The sequence below is a fragment of the Gossypium hirsutum genome, chromosome A10, assembly GCF_007990345.1.
Source record: "Gossypium hirsutum isolate 1008001.06 chromosome A10, Gossypium_hirsutum_v2.1, whole genome shotgun sequence".
Taxonomy (NCBI): domain Eukaryota; kingdom Viridiplantae; phylum Streptophyta; class Magnoliopsida; order Malvales; family Malvaceae; genus Gossypium; species Gossypium hirsutum.
In genome coordinates, this window is record NC_053433.1 from 116,062,112 (window position 1) to 116,079,035 (window position 16,924).

The 16,924-nt window shown below is 31.7% G+C and overlaps 1 protein-coding gene across 1 annotated transcript; it reads left to right on the forward strand.

Annotated features, from left to right (window-relative positions):
- The first annotated feature begins 10,561 nt into the window (after nt 1-10,561).
- On the forward strand, nt 10,562-14,556 carry LOC107935468 (disease resistance protein RPV1). The gene is made up of 4 exons (XM_016868076.2): nt 10,562-11,273; nt 11,364-12,438; nt 12,784-13,098; nt 13,373-14,556. The coding sequence occupies exons 1-4, from the start codon at nt 10,786-10,788 to the stop codon at nt 14,534-14,536; spliced, it is 3,042 nt and encodes a 1,013-aa protein (XP_016723565.2). The 5' UTR covers nt 10,562-10,785; the 3' UTR covers nt 14,537-14,556.
- Nucleotides 14,557-16,924: the final 2,368 nt, after the last annotated feature.

The following is a 16,924-nucleotide window of genomic DNA, read 5'->3' on the forward strand; positions in this document are numbered from 1 at the left end:
AAATTCGTAAGAAATTTCATCACAACCCAAAAAGAAATTCATGAATGGTGACTGTGGCGATGTAAAAATTTTAGATTGGTCACTAATTGGGGTGTTTGATTAAAAGTTTAGAGACCGAGGTTTGATTTTAAAAAGGGAGTCACCACCGATCTTTTTTTTAGGTATGATCGGACACCTAATAAATCATCTTTTTGAAAAGAAAATTTATTCTCGAACAAAAATGAAGGCTAAATTTAGGTCTACGTGAAAATCAGAGTAAAGTAGGGTTCAGGAGTCGGTTACGCGCGAGGAAGGTATTAGCACCCTCGCAACGCCCAAAATTGGTATCTTGCAAAACACGTGTTGTCTTGATTTTCAAAAATACGAGTTCAATGTAGCATTTAGTCGTGATCCGATTGAAAAGACGAGAAATTTTAGTTTTTCGGTTTTTAGAAGGGTGTTCTGTCTTTAACACGAGCCGACAAATTTCATCCAACATAGCGATGAAATCTATGGCTTAATGTTAAATCGGTACATTGCCTTATTTATTAAAATTAATTAGAAAACAAGAATATGATTTTCGAAGTAATGCAAAGCAATATTGATAAAAATGGATAAATGAAAGAACTAGAAATATATTGAAGCAAATAATAAATGTGATAATAATTTTAAAAAATGATAAAAATGTATGCGATATTAAACGTAATACTAGAATTAAACATGAAAGGGAAACAATGAGCGTATATACATAATAATGATATTAAGAGCATGCACGTAATATATATATATAAGTAGTAATAGTGTCAGAAATATACTACATATGGTGTTTGAAGTATATACTTAAGATAGTAATGTTAAATATATACATAACATATACATATATATGTATAAAATAAATATCGAAAAGTGTATAAAAATAAGAAAATGGTACATTTATAATAAGTACATGAAAATATCTATACATATATGTAAACAATAACGATAATATTAAAAATAAGTAATAATAATGACAATAGTAAGAATAATATGGTATTAAGAGTATACATATAAAAGTAATATTGAGAGTATGTAAAGACGAAAAAACACGCTAATATTAATACTAATAATAAGGATAAATATAGAAAATATATACATGAAATAGTATAAAAAATATAAACCTTATTGTATTTAAAAACATGTACATGAAATAGTAAAAGAAATATATAACAAATAACATAAAGATATATGTCTGAAATAACATAAAAATATATGAATAGTATGATATTTACAAATATATACATGATATAATTATTTTAAAAAATAATATAATGAAATATACAAAAATAATACTATATACTCAAAAATGTATATATACACGTATAGTGAAATATATGTACTAATATTAATAATAAATATAGTAGGAATAAAATAAATGTAATAATAATATATATACAATATGTACATATTGAAAATAAAAAAAAACTATTGATAATACTTCACAAATATATATGTACTAAAAATATACGTAATAATATATAAAATATAATATTAAAAGCATATATAACGTATATAAAGAATATATATATAATATAATACATAAGTATATTAAATACACATACATATATAAAAGATCATATACTAATACATAATGATAATAATAATAATATTGAAATAAAAAAAAACAAATGTAATAGAAATATTAAAATAAATAATAAAGTAATACCATCAATAAATATGCCTATACATATACGTACATAGTAAATATACACTACTACATGTAATAAATAAATATAATAAGTACATAGATTACAATTAATAATAGTAAATAACAGAAAATAATAACAAATAATTTGAAAAATAAAATAGTAAATTGAACATAAAACAAAATTTTGGGGCGAATTCGAGAAGAAAGTAAAGAGGAAGGGACTTATTAGAACGCGCATAAAACTGTGGGGGGCCAATGGAGCAATTTTCCAAAACCTTTAAAACGATGCACATCACGGAGGATCAATTTGAGAATCATAACAAACTTCAGGGCCAATTTATAAATAAATATAAACCTGATTTAAAATATCAAAAATGCGGAAGGACCGATTGCGCAAATAGCCCCTAAGAGCGAAAACACGCGAATCCTAGTTGGAGCGGGTCGGGTTGACCCGACCCGGGGCCAAAATGACGTCGTTTTTCATTAAAATGGGAGGGGACCAAAACGCACCGTTTTGGTCCCTATAAAAGACAATTTTTTTAAAAAAAAATCATTTGAACGGGGTATGTAATATCCCGAATTAGGGCCTAATCAGAATAGTGGTTTCGAGACCACAAATTTGAGATAGAAATAATTATTTTATAATTATTTTGAGGTCTATGATATGATTGCATGATTGTGTGAAAATCTCGTGACAAAATTCTATGCATAAAGTGCTTAAGTTGAGATTAGGGACTAAATCGAATAATTTGCAAAACTTGCATTCTAGAAGTTTTTAGTATGAAATTGCTTTGGAATATTAATGAGGAGGTCTTGAATAGCAATTTGACCAAATTCTAAGTTTATGGACAAAAATTTGGACATGGATGGAATTTTTGAAAGTTTAGTAAGGAAGGGTATTTTGGTCATTTTGATATTAAATGAAATAAAATAGGAAAAATAACACAAAAATGGTTATCTTCTCCATATGTTGCTGCCAAATTTTTCTCTCTCCATAGCTAGGGTTTCTTCAACTTTCAAGCTTTATAGTAAGTGATTTCAAGCCCCGTTTTTAATGATTTTTATGTTTTTGAAATCACGGTAGCTCGAATTAGCTTATGCTAGCAATAATTCAACCTAGGGTACCCATAGGTGAAATTTGTGTATTTTGGTGTTTTATGATAGAATATGAGGTTTTAAATTATGTTAGACAACTTGTGCTACTCGGTTTTAAGTGAAAACGAGTAAAAAGGGCTTAATCGGTAAAAATACCTAATAGTCATAAGTACATGTTAGAGTGAGAATTTGATGTTTCCATAGAAGGAAAAAATGATCAGCAAGTCATAAAACATAAGAAAATAGGATGAAGTTTAATTTACGAGCATTGGGGCAAAAGTGAAAATATGTAAAAGTTTAGGGGCAAAATTATAATTTTTCCAAAATATGATTTTAGGTTGATTTGAATAATATGAGTCCTAATTAGGCTATATTTGAAATTATAGATCAAGGAAAATTGAAATTCGGGCTAAAATCGGTAAAATACCAAGTTGTGGACAAAATGGTAAAAAAGACCATTTTTGCGTACGAGGTAAGTTCATGTGTAAATGTAGTAACATAATTGTCATTTTAGGTAATTTAATGTTATTTATATGATATGATGATTAATATCATGAAATATTATGCTTTGTGGTTATTATTGAGTAATATGCAAATTATGTGTGCTACTTGTTAAATATGAATTGCTACCGAGTATCGGTTTCGACATTCCGTGGAAGAGGGCAAAGTTGTGTAATCGAGGAAAAATCCCGTTTGAACCTTGGGAATAGATTAGGATACAAGTGACATGTCACTAGGATATTTGAGTTCCGAACTCGTTGAGTTGAGTCCGAGTTCGTGAGATGTAACTAGGCATCCGAGCTCGTTGAGTCCAAGTTCACTTATGGATGCAAACGCCCGAGCTCGTTGAGTTGAGTCCGAGTTCGCTTATGGGCAGGTTACATGGTAGCTTGACTACATATGTGGCACTTATGTGCAAACTTTCCATGTATTCAAGTTATATTCCGATGTGTTCAACGGGTAAAATTCTAGTGAAATGGAAGAATTCTCGAGATGAAAGTGACTAGTTGGTAAGTGTTGTGGAACGGATACTTTGTACAGGTATGTTCTTAACCCTCGGGTTGAGACTTTAATATAATAATAATATGGTAAGATCATGAATGAGAAATATGATATGAATGCTTTGGTGATGTTATGCGAATGTGGACTTCGTATTTATTTCATGGTTATGTTACTTGCTACTTACATGTGAACTTACTAAGCATTTATGCTTACTCCCTTCCTTCCATTCCTTGTAGTTTTGACAAGCCAGTTTGGAGATCAGGACGGTCGGAGGCACGCTCACCCTATCAATAGACCATCTCGGTATAGCGGCTTGCATATTTTGGGAATATGGCATGTATAGATTTATAATCCTTTTGTCTATATAATCTTATGATATGATGAATGAGTGATGTGGAAATGCTTGTTGATGATTAGCTATTGGAATGGCTAATCAAAATTTATATTTAGTGTTATGTATACTTAATGTATTACCTACTCCATGGAAAACCATAAAATGGTGAAATTGGCTATAAAACAGTGTCATACAGCAGCAGTGACGAGAATTTGAAAAATCACTAAAAATAGTAGAAATGAGATTAGATGATGAATAAGTTATGGAATCGAATCTTGATGAGTCTATTTTCATTTGGAAGAAACGAAATAGGTAAATGAGTTATATTTTATGAGATATTTAAATTTTGGTGGAACAGGGTCTGAGCAATCTCTGAATCCCCTATTCTAACTTTAAAAATTCACCATAAATTTTTAAAAAACAATTAGGAGTTTTTCCTTACATGTATGAAATCTTTATTGAGCATAGTTTTATGAGAAATAAACGGCATAGTCATTGAAACTCGGTACAAGAAGATATCTGATTCGTAATACACAGGGGTCAGAGTAGCCAAACCCTAAAACAGGGGAAAAGTTAACTAATAAACTGTACTAATTGGCTCAACCAAAAATTCTAAAAAAAAATTATTAAGTAGATATATGAGTCTAGTTTCAGAAAAAATTTACGGATCTTGATTTTTAGTTTCGTAACTCGAGATATGAATTTTTAAGTGATTGTGATGCAGTTAGCCAGCTTGTCTGGAAATTTTAAAATAAATTGTATGAATTGTTTAATTAATGATTTAAGTTTAGTAACACCTCAAGCTCGACTCTGGCGACAGTCTCGGGCGTGAGGCCATTACAGGGTGTAAGAAAAAAAAAGAGAGAAAAGGGAGAGGGGAAGGGAATCCGGCCATGGGCCGGTCACCGTCCGGTCGTCGGACCGGCGCTGGCGCCGGCGCCGGCCACCGTGCACAGTGGCCGGAGAAGGTAAAAATTTTTATTTTTTTGTTTTTTATTTATATTTATATTATCTATGTATATATATATATATTCTTTTTGAAAGAAGAGAGAAAAAATATAAAAGGAAATATGCGTATGTATTCGAAAGAAGAAAATATAGGTAAACAGAAACTAAAAAGAACGAAACCTTTTTGTCTGTTGAATGGGATTTGATCAGCTTAATATATATTCTTAGTGTTTGAATCTATTCTGTCTTTTGCATTCTATTCTCTTGTCTGCAATCTTCCTCTTTTTACAAAAATTACTCGGCTCTTATAGCCTATATTTTTTACAAATTGTTTCCTTTTTCTGCTTTTTCTGTCTCTTCTCTTTACCGTCTTACAGGTGTAGAGGGTGGTGGATGTGATGGAGCAGTGCTACAGTGGGCAGGTGGCTGGTGGCCAGTGAAGTGGTTGGGGCAGAAGCAAGTGGGGGAGGCAAGTGGCTAGGGTTTCGGGATTGGGCTAGCTTAAATGGGCTTGGGTAGGTTTAGTTTGGGTTAGTTTTGGGTATTTAGGCTTTGGGTCTGGTTGTAAAAGGGTTAAAGGGGTAATTGGGTTTAGGTTGTAAATAGGCCAACCGGGTTTAAGTTATAAATGGGTTTTGTGGGTAATGTATTTGGGTTTAGGGGGTTAGTGGGTTTAGTAATTGGACTTGCAAATTGGGCTTGTATTCGAGCCCAGGCAATTTGGGCTTCTACAGTGACAATTTTTTTGAAGTTATACATTTGGTTACGAAATCAGCTAATATCTATTTTCGAATAAATGATTTACTCATACTAACATATTAAATAGGCCTTTAAGCTTTATCACATTATCTAAATAATCGTGTACTTTTATCATACCCCAAATAAGCCTTTAAACTTTATTTGTTATCCAAATTACTTTTAATTTTTAATTTGTATCTAGAAAAGTTTTAATCTTAACAAATTTGTCCCATTGGAAGACCTTGACTTGGAAATTAACACCCATCATCATCATCATTTGGAACAGTTTTTCTTGTTCGTCAAAACTCCCTTTTAATACTCTTCATCAAAGTCCACATCACCAGAAACCTAATAAATAGACTTAAGGCTTGGAATATGGTTGTTTATATAAACTCAAAATCTTTTTGCTTTTGTTTTTCTAAATAATGTGAGATATGGGCTTTTATATAAATTCATAATCTCTTTGTGCCTTGTTCTTAAGCAATACGAGATTTATTATCCTTTTAACTAACAAAAGATTTAAGTTAAACTTGGTTTTTAAAAACTACAACAAGAAACACGAATAAAATATATTTTTTAATATATTAAATGGTGATTATAAGTTGATGTTGAAATTCAACTCTCCCCTCATCATCGACATTTATTTAAATTGACATGTCATTTGAAATAAGGGCTAATTTAAACACAAATAAAAATATAGGGGTTTATTTGGGTACCACAAAAGTAAACTAGTTCAAGGACTCTTTTAAGAATTTAACCATTTGCTGAACATTGTCCCATTGGAAGACCTTGACTTTTGTGGGTAAAAGATACAGATAAAGAAGACTCATTTCCTGGAAAGTTTGAGAGTGACAATTTTCTTAGACTCAGATAATTAGCTAATCTCCTCCAGTCATTGCCTTTGTTAAATCTCATTGTCATTTAATACTAGGATACCAAAACTCTATTTGTGTACTTTCCTCTCTTCTTCCTCAATCTCACAGTCCATACACTTTCATGGCATATTCTTCATCTTCTCCTCGTCAAATGATGCATTAAGTTTTCTAAACCTTCAGAGGTGAAGACATATGCCTTAACTCAAAAATTATTTACTCATAGGTTCTAGTACAATAAAATTATCCTGATTTTAATAAAATTAGAATTTGGTTGAGAAAATAATTTAATTGAATGAATGAATTAAATTCATTTTAATTAATTATATAAATAATATTTTTACAATGTAAACTTAATATTGGGTTGGATAAATCAAATGAGTTGATTTAAAGTTCATATAGAATTGATCATGGGTCGAGCCAATGCAAAATTTTAGGCCCGTTTTCTAAGCTCAGCCTGACCTACCCGTATTAATTTCTTTAGATTATTTTTATGTAAAGATAAATTTAAAAAATATAATACATAAAATACACTAAAAATATTAAAATAAATATTTTTCAACAAATCGAAAATACATTTTTTAAAAAATAAATATTTATACTTAAATAACACTAACACAGTTACAACTTAACAATCAAATGTTTTTAAAATAGTAGAAAAATTAACAATAAAACAAAAAATTTAATATATAAACAATAACAATATAATAGTAGCAATACAATAATGAAATTGTAACAAAACAACAATATAACAGCAGTAAAGAACAACAGAAAAGAAATAGTCAAATTCGAGCTAGGCCAAAATATCTTGCCTAAGACCCGACCCGTTTAGAAAATGTGCCGATATTGATATGTTGAATAATATTTTACTCATAAAACTATTATTTTCCAACTTTTAAATTAATTGCCAATGATAGAAATATGAAGTGGTTTAATTAATTAAAACCAACCAGAATCACATGCTCTACAAATAGCTTGTGATTTGGAATTTTCATTCATTGGTGCATTATCAACTTACTTTTTTCCTTATGCATTTTACAAGCTATAAGTATGATTGTGATGTGCAAATTTTGTGGAACTTCCATGAAAATTCAGCCCGGGAGTGGTCTGATTTGATTTATCCAAATTCCTACATATGTAGCTTCCAGGAAAGAAAGAAGGTTGGATGGTATTTTGAAGTGCTGTAAGATTTATTAGCCATTTTGAAATTGGTGTCAAAAGCAAAAGCGACCTTTTTTTTTTCTCGGCCAATAAAAATATTTTATTAAAAAGTTTAATGTATCGTCTTTATCACCTCACAAAAAAAAAAAGTGAGTAGAAGGGGGTGAATTTCCATGGTTTGGTGCATTATCAACTTTTACTTTTCCATATGCATTTTGGAACAATATGTATGACTGTAATATGCAGATTTTCTCTGCAAATTCAGCGAAATTCCTGATTATGTAGCTTCCTGGAAAAACAAAAGAAAAAGGAGAAGATTCTTGACGTCTTTGTAGCATATTACTATTTGTTTTTTTTTTTTTTGCAATCAATGAATCAATACTTTGGGGGTGTGGGAATCAAATCGTACAATTAATCAGTTCTTTCACAGACTGGGCAAGGAAAAGAGTTCCATTGATAGTAGTATCACTATGCAAACAAAACAAAATGCAAATCGATAGTAGATTTATTGAAGGGACGAATTATTCGTTCAAATTTGAAAAGTTTATCTAAAATACGAAAGTTTAAATAAAAATACAATGAGCCAAAACTTGATTAGAATAAGACGATTTTTTTATCTCACTCGTGGCATTAAATAAAAGCTGCACTACTAATGCTGGTGTACGACCTATTTTTCACATTTATTAAAACGCTTTTGAGGATTATCTTTTTAATTGGTTTCTAAATATGGCCTAATTTTATATTATTATAATAATCCAAACTAATTTGGGCATCAATATTTTGTGCTTTGAAAATTACTTAATATCCATCAACTAGATTTGGTTACAAAATCAACTAGTAACTCTTTTTTTTTCCCTATAGATGATTTGATTAGACTAATATACTAGATAATCCATAAGCTTTATTCAGTTAAGCTTTGGGTAAATTGTCTTGTTAATCATTTTAAATAGGAGTCATTCCTATTTTGGTTACTCTAATATTTTTGTTAATTTGGTCATCCAAAAAGGAAATTGATCACTCTTCTTTTAAATGATAATGGAATATTAATTGTGTATTTCCATATTAGTCATGCTGAAATTATTATGATGGAAGCAATGGTTTTAAAAAAAAATTCATGTCAGTATTTCAATTGGAATAATTAATAGTAATATTTACTTGGATTAATTCATGATATTATTGTAGTAAAGGATCAAATTATTCCATTTTAAAGTATAAAAATAAAATTCTAAATTTAGGAATAATAGTAGGACCAAAACAAAATTTTAATTGTAAGGACTAAATTATAAAATCTAGAAATTTTAGAACAGGGACTGTTTTGCAAAATTGTACAAACAGAGGTTTAGAACTGAACTGTAGAATAATAAAATCTATTTTTGAGGAATTAAATTGTAGAATAGTAAAAATTTAGATTACAGGGACTAATTTTTAAAAATATAAAATTGAAATATGAGGGACTATTTTCTTCGACAATGAAAACAGTCAATATAGTTTTATTAGTTTGGAAAATGTTTTATGGAAAAAAAATTGGGAAGATATTTTCCTTAAAAAAGTCTTGATTTTACATTTTTTTTTGAAGAATAATTTCCTTTAGTAATTCATTTTCCACCAAACATACACTATAAAACAATGAAAATATTTTACGGAAAATATTTTACATACAAACAAATAGACCATTAATTAGAAAACCGATTCGATTTTATATTTAAAATAAATGTGGGCAAGCATATTTGTTGGTAAAAATTCTATCTAGTCTCTCTGATCAATTTTGGTATTGAGCAAATTGGAGTCTCTTAAAAAAATCAGAGCAATTTAAATCCCATTAGTTTTCAAAGTGAGTAATTCAGGATAGTTAATCGTAACATTAATGTTTTCCATCAAATGTAAATAATTTTAATTTGTATAATAATAAATTTAGCCCTCAAAGTTTACAATTATATCACTTGTCCTGATTTAACAAATTTAGCTAGCAATATTTGTGTAAATGTTGATACTAAACTTGTTGAATTTTCAGAATTAAGACTAAATTGACAAAACATGCAAACATGGCTAAATTTTTTGTTATACCAATCAAAACTATGTACAATTGACGAAAAACATTAACGTCGTGAATAATTTTTCTTCGTTGCTCACTTTCGAAATTAACAATGATTAAATTGCTTTGATTTTTTTGAGAGGGACCAATTTATTAAATTTCAAAATCGAAAGAGATTGGAGAGATATTTTTACCCAAACTCACCTTACGTATGTTCAGAAGAAAAGACTAAATTGGAAACCCCCAAAAGCACAAAGAAAATCTATCTTTGTATCACCTAAGAAAAATAGAAACACGACATCCTTCCTCCTAGAGACTTTTCATTTAGGGGAAAAAAGTGTATTCTTGAGAAAGTTGTAGGAAATTTAAGTTGAATTCACCTAAAATTGTCTAAAAGTGGCAAATTACTCTTAAGAAAGTTATACCAAATTTTAGTTGAATTGACCCAAACGATAAAATGTGTAAAAGTCAATATTTTTATAAGGAAATTTATAAGAAATTTCATCACAACCCAAAACGAAATTTTAGAATGGTGACAATTTCCTTTTTGAAGTAATACCTTTGGTTACAAAATCAATTAATATTATTTTTTCGTATAGATAATTTATCGCATTATCTAAATAATCTCTTGTACTTTTATCATACTCCAAATAAGCTTTTAAAGTCTAAATAACCCTTAATTTTTAACTTGTATCTAGATAAATGTCAACATTCAATTTATGAGAAAATAATTGGTACATTGATAATAGAGGTTTAAGACTCCATAATCATTACAAATTTTTATATTAAAAAGTCATTGGCTATGCTTCACCCTTTCAATCTCATTCCCATTTAATTGACTCACTTTTTCGTCTTACCATTACAAAAATAGAAGCAAAAGCAAAGCTCCCTCAGTTTATTTTGTTCTCTTTTTCCTCAATCTCACAATCAATACACTTTCATGGCGTCTTCTTCATCTTCTTCTCGTCAAGTGAAACATCAAGTTTTCTTGAGCTTCAGAGGTGAAGACACGCGCGTTAACTTCACCGCTCATCTACTCCAAGCTTTGAAAGACAAGGGATGGAATGTCTTCTTCGATGACGATACACTAAAGAAAGGGGAGAAAATTTCATCAGCACTTTCGAATGCAATTGTGGCCTCAGTTCTCTCTATCATCATTTTATCTAAAGACTATGCTTCTTCAAATTCATGCTTAAGTGAACTTTCTGACATCATGGACCGCAAGCGCAATCCTACTGACAAATATATTGTTCTTCCCATCTTTTACCATGTTAATCCTTCCCATGTGCAAAAAATTGGTGGGACTTTTAAGACATCCTTCCAAAAGCATGAATCAAAGCAGCCAGCTGATAGAGTACAACGATGGAAATCTGCTTTTCAAGAGGTCGGTGCATTAAAAGGGTGGCATATAGGAGGCAAATCCGATAGGTAACACAATATATATATATTCTCATCTCCTTATATTTGACTTATACGAATATCTTTCTTTTGACTGTTGATTTTTTAACTATTTTCTAGATATGAAACAGAGTACATTAAAGATGTGGTTGAATATATTTCAAAAGAGTTGGATAGCAATTGTACAAGTGTTTCTGAAGAATTGGTTGGAATAGATGATCAAAAAAAGATAATTTTGGGGCTGATTGAGGAAGAGCATAGCCGTGTAATAGGACTTTGGGGAATGGGTGGTATTGGCAAAACTACCCTTGCTGATGTTGTGTATAGTGAAATCTGCCAAAATTTTGAAAGTCATTTGTTTCTGCGAAATGTTAGTGAGAAAATAAAAAATGTAGGGAATGAATCTTTACGAAATGAACTTTTTTCCAAATTATTAAACCAAAAAGGAATTTGTATTAACAGCCCTTCCATAGGACACCCTTACCAAGACAGGTTGAACAATAAAAAAGTACTTGTTGTCCTTGATGATGTTAGTAACCCAGACCAAATAGAATTTATGGGTGTTAGACATTTTGGTCCAGAAAGTAAAATCATTGTAACATCTAGAGATAAACAGGTACTTAAAAATGGAAGAGCTAACCACATACATGAGGTGAAGAAGTTGAATGAGAATGATTCTCTTCAACTTTTTTCTACATTTGCATTTAAGTTGTTGAATCCCGCAGCTGATTTTCAAGATCTATCATGCAAGTTTGTAGGATATGCCCAAGGTAATCCACTTTCTCTTAAAGTTTTGGGTTCAAAACTATATACAAAGTCTAGAAAAGAGTGGGAGAGCGAAGTGGATAGTCTAAAGCAATATGCCGAGCCAAAAATGTCACATATTTTGAAGAGTAGCTTAGATGGGTTGCGTGAGCTCGAAAAGAATATATTTCTTGACATAGCATGCTTCTTTAAAGGAGAAAAAATGGATACCGTAGAAAAAATTCTAAGTAATTATTATATGGGTGCAATGAGTGGAATAAGAAACTTAGTCGACAAGTGCTTACTTGATAGCATTGATTGTTATTCTATGCATGACATGCTTGAAGAAATTGGCAAGGACATTGTTCGCCAAGAATGTAAAGAAGACCCGGGAAAGCGTAGCAGGTTATGGTTTCCTGAAGACGTAGATCAAGTGCTCAGATATAATAAAGTAAGCGTTAATTGTATATACATCGTTTTCTATTATTTTCTATATTTGTTTTATTTTAATTAAAATTTATTTGTGATATCATGTAAATAAATAAATTCAGTGTTTTCATATGTTAAAAGTTTAATTGTTTGTATTTATATTGTATCAAATGTTAATCATTTTAATTATTATTTCAAAAAATAAAATATCAGTTTACTTACCATACAAACAAAGACAAATGAGTATAACATGGGATCTACTCAAGGGTTTATTCGGTTGGTATTTATTTAATGCATTGCTTTTAAAAAAAAAAAGCAAAATGTATCTATATATACTGATACTCGATAAAATGTTTTTCATTATTAGGGGACCATATCAATTGAAGGAATAAAATTAGACATGTTTCAAATGGATGAGCTGCAGTTATGTTCATCTGTTTTTGAGAACATGCTTAATCTTAAATATATTTGCTTCTATGATTCAAAGATTGAGAAGGGCTATCGAAATTCGAAGTTTCTTGTAGACCAAGTTGATAGTATATCTCTTCCTAATAAGCTAAGGTATCTTTGTTGGGATTATTTTCCCCTTAAAACTTTATCAAGTTTTAATCCAAAGCATCTTGTCATGTTGATATTACGAAGAGGCAATATGGAACAACTTTGGAATGAAAATGAGCATATGGTATGTGCTTTCATACTTTCTCCATCTAAGAATTTTTTTAAGGAAAACATGATTTATAATTTGATGTATCAAATGATCATATGATGACATCTTATTTAAAGTTTTTAAAAAATAAAATAAAAGATTTTATTTTATTTAAATAAGTGACATCATTTGATCTATTAATTAGTCGGGTATAAGTTTTTATTTGTCTTAGTATTATAATTATTTTATTTCCTTTCCATTTTTTATTGCCTAAAGTTAGTAGATGACATTTATTTATTTTTCTGTACAGAACCTTGTTAATTTAAGGGAAATTAACGTCTCAAATTGCAAAAAATTAAGGAAGATACCTAATCTTTCAAGTGCCATCAACCTTGAACTCCTTGATTGCTCTTACTGTGTAAGTTTGGTTGAACTTCCTTGCCTCAATCATTTGGCATCTCGTGATGAGGATAAGCTTCACCTTGAGGGATGTTATAGTCTCAAGAAGTTTCCTCAGGTCCCAAGTCACTTTTGTTATTTAGATTTACGAGAAACTGAAATAGAAGAAGTACCTGATTCAATTAAGTATCTCCACAAACTTGAAAGATTGTTGTTGAGCAAATCAAAGGTAGAAAAAGTATCGATCAATATTTCAAAGTTGGAACTCCTTATTGAATTGAATCTTAGTGAATGCCCAATGGTCGAATTCCCGAAGATCCCGAGAAGCTTAACATGGTTAGACTTATCTGGAACTGGAATTGAAGAAGCTGCCTTGTCGTTAGACTCTTCAAGTAATCTTCAATACTTAAATATGAGTGGCTCAAATATTCAAAAGCTAATTTGCACCCTGTTCGGTTCCAGAGAGTTTCCAACTGTCGATTTGCCCACACCAAGCTTGAGGTCTAAAATCCTTAACCATATGAGGATAGATCGTTGCGAGAGCCTCCAATTACTCTCAGAGCTTCCACCATATATGCAAACCTTGAATGTACAATACTGCACATCATTAGAAGAAGTTTCCTTTGCAGATCAAACTTTATATCAGTTTGTTTCGTTAGGTGATGATTTGTTTGGCATGCTATTCTGTAATTGCATCAACTTGAATCAAGAGTCAATTGATAGCATTGAGGAAAATGCCATGCTCAAAATTGGATCCCTAGCTAAGAAATGGGCAGCGAGATATGATTGGAAATTCCAGCGAGAAGACTTTCCAAGATTGATTTGTTGTTTCCCAGGTAACAAAATTTCAGCAGATAAGTTCAAGTGTCAGAGAATAAATTCTTCCTTAAGTTTGAAGATAGCCCCAAATAGGGGTAGTGGGAGCAGATTTTTGGTTTTTGCTATCTGCCTTGTGGCTGATCTCACTCACTGCCATCGCTTTAAATATCTTACTTGTATTTGTGAGTACAACCTTACAGCCGCCGGCGGTGGTTGTTGCGCGGAAGCGTGTGAAAGAGTAAAATTATTGTACTGAAAAATCACACTAAGTTCAATTCCCAGGAAAGAGAGGTAGATCACGAAGATCACTTAAATACCAAGTCTTTCCTAGCCAGAATATCCCTCTATCGTAATTTAATAGCACAATAAATCACTACAATCACATTCACAAAATATGCAAAACAAATAATAAAGAACACCAGAATTTTAACGAGGTTCAGCAAATTTTGCCTACGTCCTCGGGCACTACCAAATATATTTCACTCCAAAAATTACAAGTGAAATTTACAAATAGAGAGAGAGAATAATGCCTTAAGTAGAGAATGGCAATTATGGGATGAAGAAAGTAAGAAATGGTTAGGCCTATTTATAGTTGAGGTTCAAGGATCAACTTGCAATGTCCCTATACAATTAGGGACCAAAATTGCAATTATCCCATGCCAACTTTTAACCCAACTTGCCAACCAATATTACTTTCTACTTTCGGTGCCCACCCCATTTGACTTTTCAAACAATGGTGGGTTCCAATAATCTCGACCTTGAAGATTTGATTACGATAATCTTATCTTCACACAATTCTTTCTGCTTTTGACAACAATACTTGATAGTGCCTTCTTCAACTGTTAAACTTGCAGGATATTAATCAAGTTCAAACAATGTTCGAACTTGGTTGCTGTTACCACCTTGGTCATCATATCTGCGGGATTATCTACAGTCTTGATCTTCTGAAGACAAATTTTCCCCTCTTCAATAATTTCCCGCACAAAATGGAATCGTACGTCGATATGTTTTGTACGTGCATGATAGACTTGATTCTTTGCTAAATGAATAGCACTTTGACTATCACAATACACGTTAATATGCTCCTGAACCAACCCCAAGGTTTTAGCCATACCTTGTAACCAAACAGCCTCATTTACAGCCTCTGTTACAGCCATGTACTCGGCTTCTGTGGTTGACAATGCAACTGTAGACTGTAGTGTAGACTTCCAACTTATTGGTCCTCCAGCAAGTGTAAACACATAACCGGTGGTTGATCTTCGCTTGTCCAAATCATCGGCATAGTCAGAATCAACGTACCCAATAACACCTTTACCAAGTGTATTATCCTGCTTGAACAGTAATCCAACATCCACGGTCTTTTGAATATACCGTAGAATCCATTTCACAGCTTGCCAATGTCCTTTTCCAGGATTATGCATATACCTGCTCACTATACTAACTGCCTGTGAAATGTCGGGTCTTGTACACACCATTGCATACATCAAGCTACCCACTGCATTAGAATACGGAACTTGCAACATGTATTCTCGTTTCGTATTCGTCGAAGGAGATAGTTGTGCAGAAAGCTTGAAATGAGAAGCCAACGGGGTACTTACAGGTTTTGTCTGCTCGTTCATGCCAAACTGCTGTAGTACCTTTTTCAAATACTGCTTCTGAGACAAGCTAACTCTATCATGAGCTCTATCTCTCCATATTTCCATGCCGAGAATCTTTTTAGCTTCTCCTAGATCTTTCATCTCAAACTCGAGATTGAGTTGAGTCTTCAATCTTTCAATCTCAACTTTGCTCTTAGATGCTATTAGCATATCATCAACATATAAGAGCAAGTATATGAAAGTTCCTTCTTGTAGCTTCTGAAAATACACGCAATGATCAAATTTACTTCTTGTGTACCTTTGCCCTTTCATGAACTGATCAAATCGCTTGTACCACTGCCTCGGAGATTGCTTCAATCCATAAAGCGACTTTGTCAGTTTGCAAACCCAATTTTCTTTTCCAGCAACCTTGAATCCATCTGGCTGAGTCATATAGATTTCCTCTTCCAAATCACCGTGTAAAAACGCGGTCTTCACATCAAGCTGAACTAGTTCAAGATCATATTGCGCAACCAAGGCTAGCAAAATTCGAATAGACGAATGCTTCACAACTGGAGAAAACACTTCATTGTAGTCTATTCCTTCTTTCTAAGCGTAACCCTTTGCTACTAATCTAGCCTTGTATCGAATTTCTTTTTTATCATGAAATCCTTCCTTCTTTGCATATACCCATTTGCATCCAATTGCCTTCTTTCCCTTGAGTAGTGTTACCAACTCCCAGGTCTTATTTTTATGAAGAGACTGCATTTCTTCATTCATTGCTTGCTTCCACTTTACACCATCAGGGTTACTTATTACTTCTGTGTAAGTAGAAGGAACATCATCATCTGTAATTGGAAGTGCATAGGCCACTATATCATCAAAGCGAGCAGGCTTACGAATCTCTCTTCTTGGCCTTCTATATGCAATTGAATCTAGTTGCTTTAGAGGTTCTTGGGTAGGAACCTCTTCATCATTTGTCCCTTCAATATTAGCTGGATCATCGTTAACCTTTTCAAGCTCCACCTACTGCAAAGTACTACTGGTTTTGTCATCCTTTTGTGAAT

Coding starts and splice junctions, on each gene's coding strand:
- LOC107935468 (XM_016868076.2), top strand. CDS start 10,786: ATGGCGTCTTCTTCATCTTCTTCTCGTCAAGTGAAACATCAAGTTTTC. Junction 11,274..11,363: donor ATAGGAGGCAAATCCGATAG/GTAACACAATAT, acceptor ACTATTTTCTAG/ATATGAAACAGAGTACATTA. Junction 12,439..12,783: donor AAGTGCTCAGATATAATAAA/GTAAGCGTTAAT, acceptor TTTCATTATTAG/GGGACCATATCAATTGAAGG.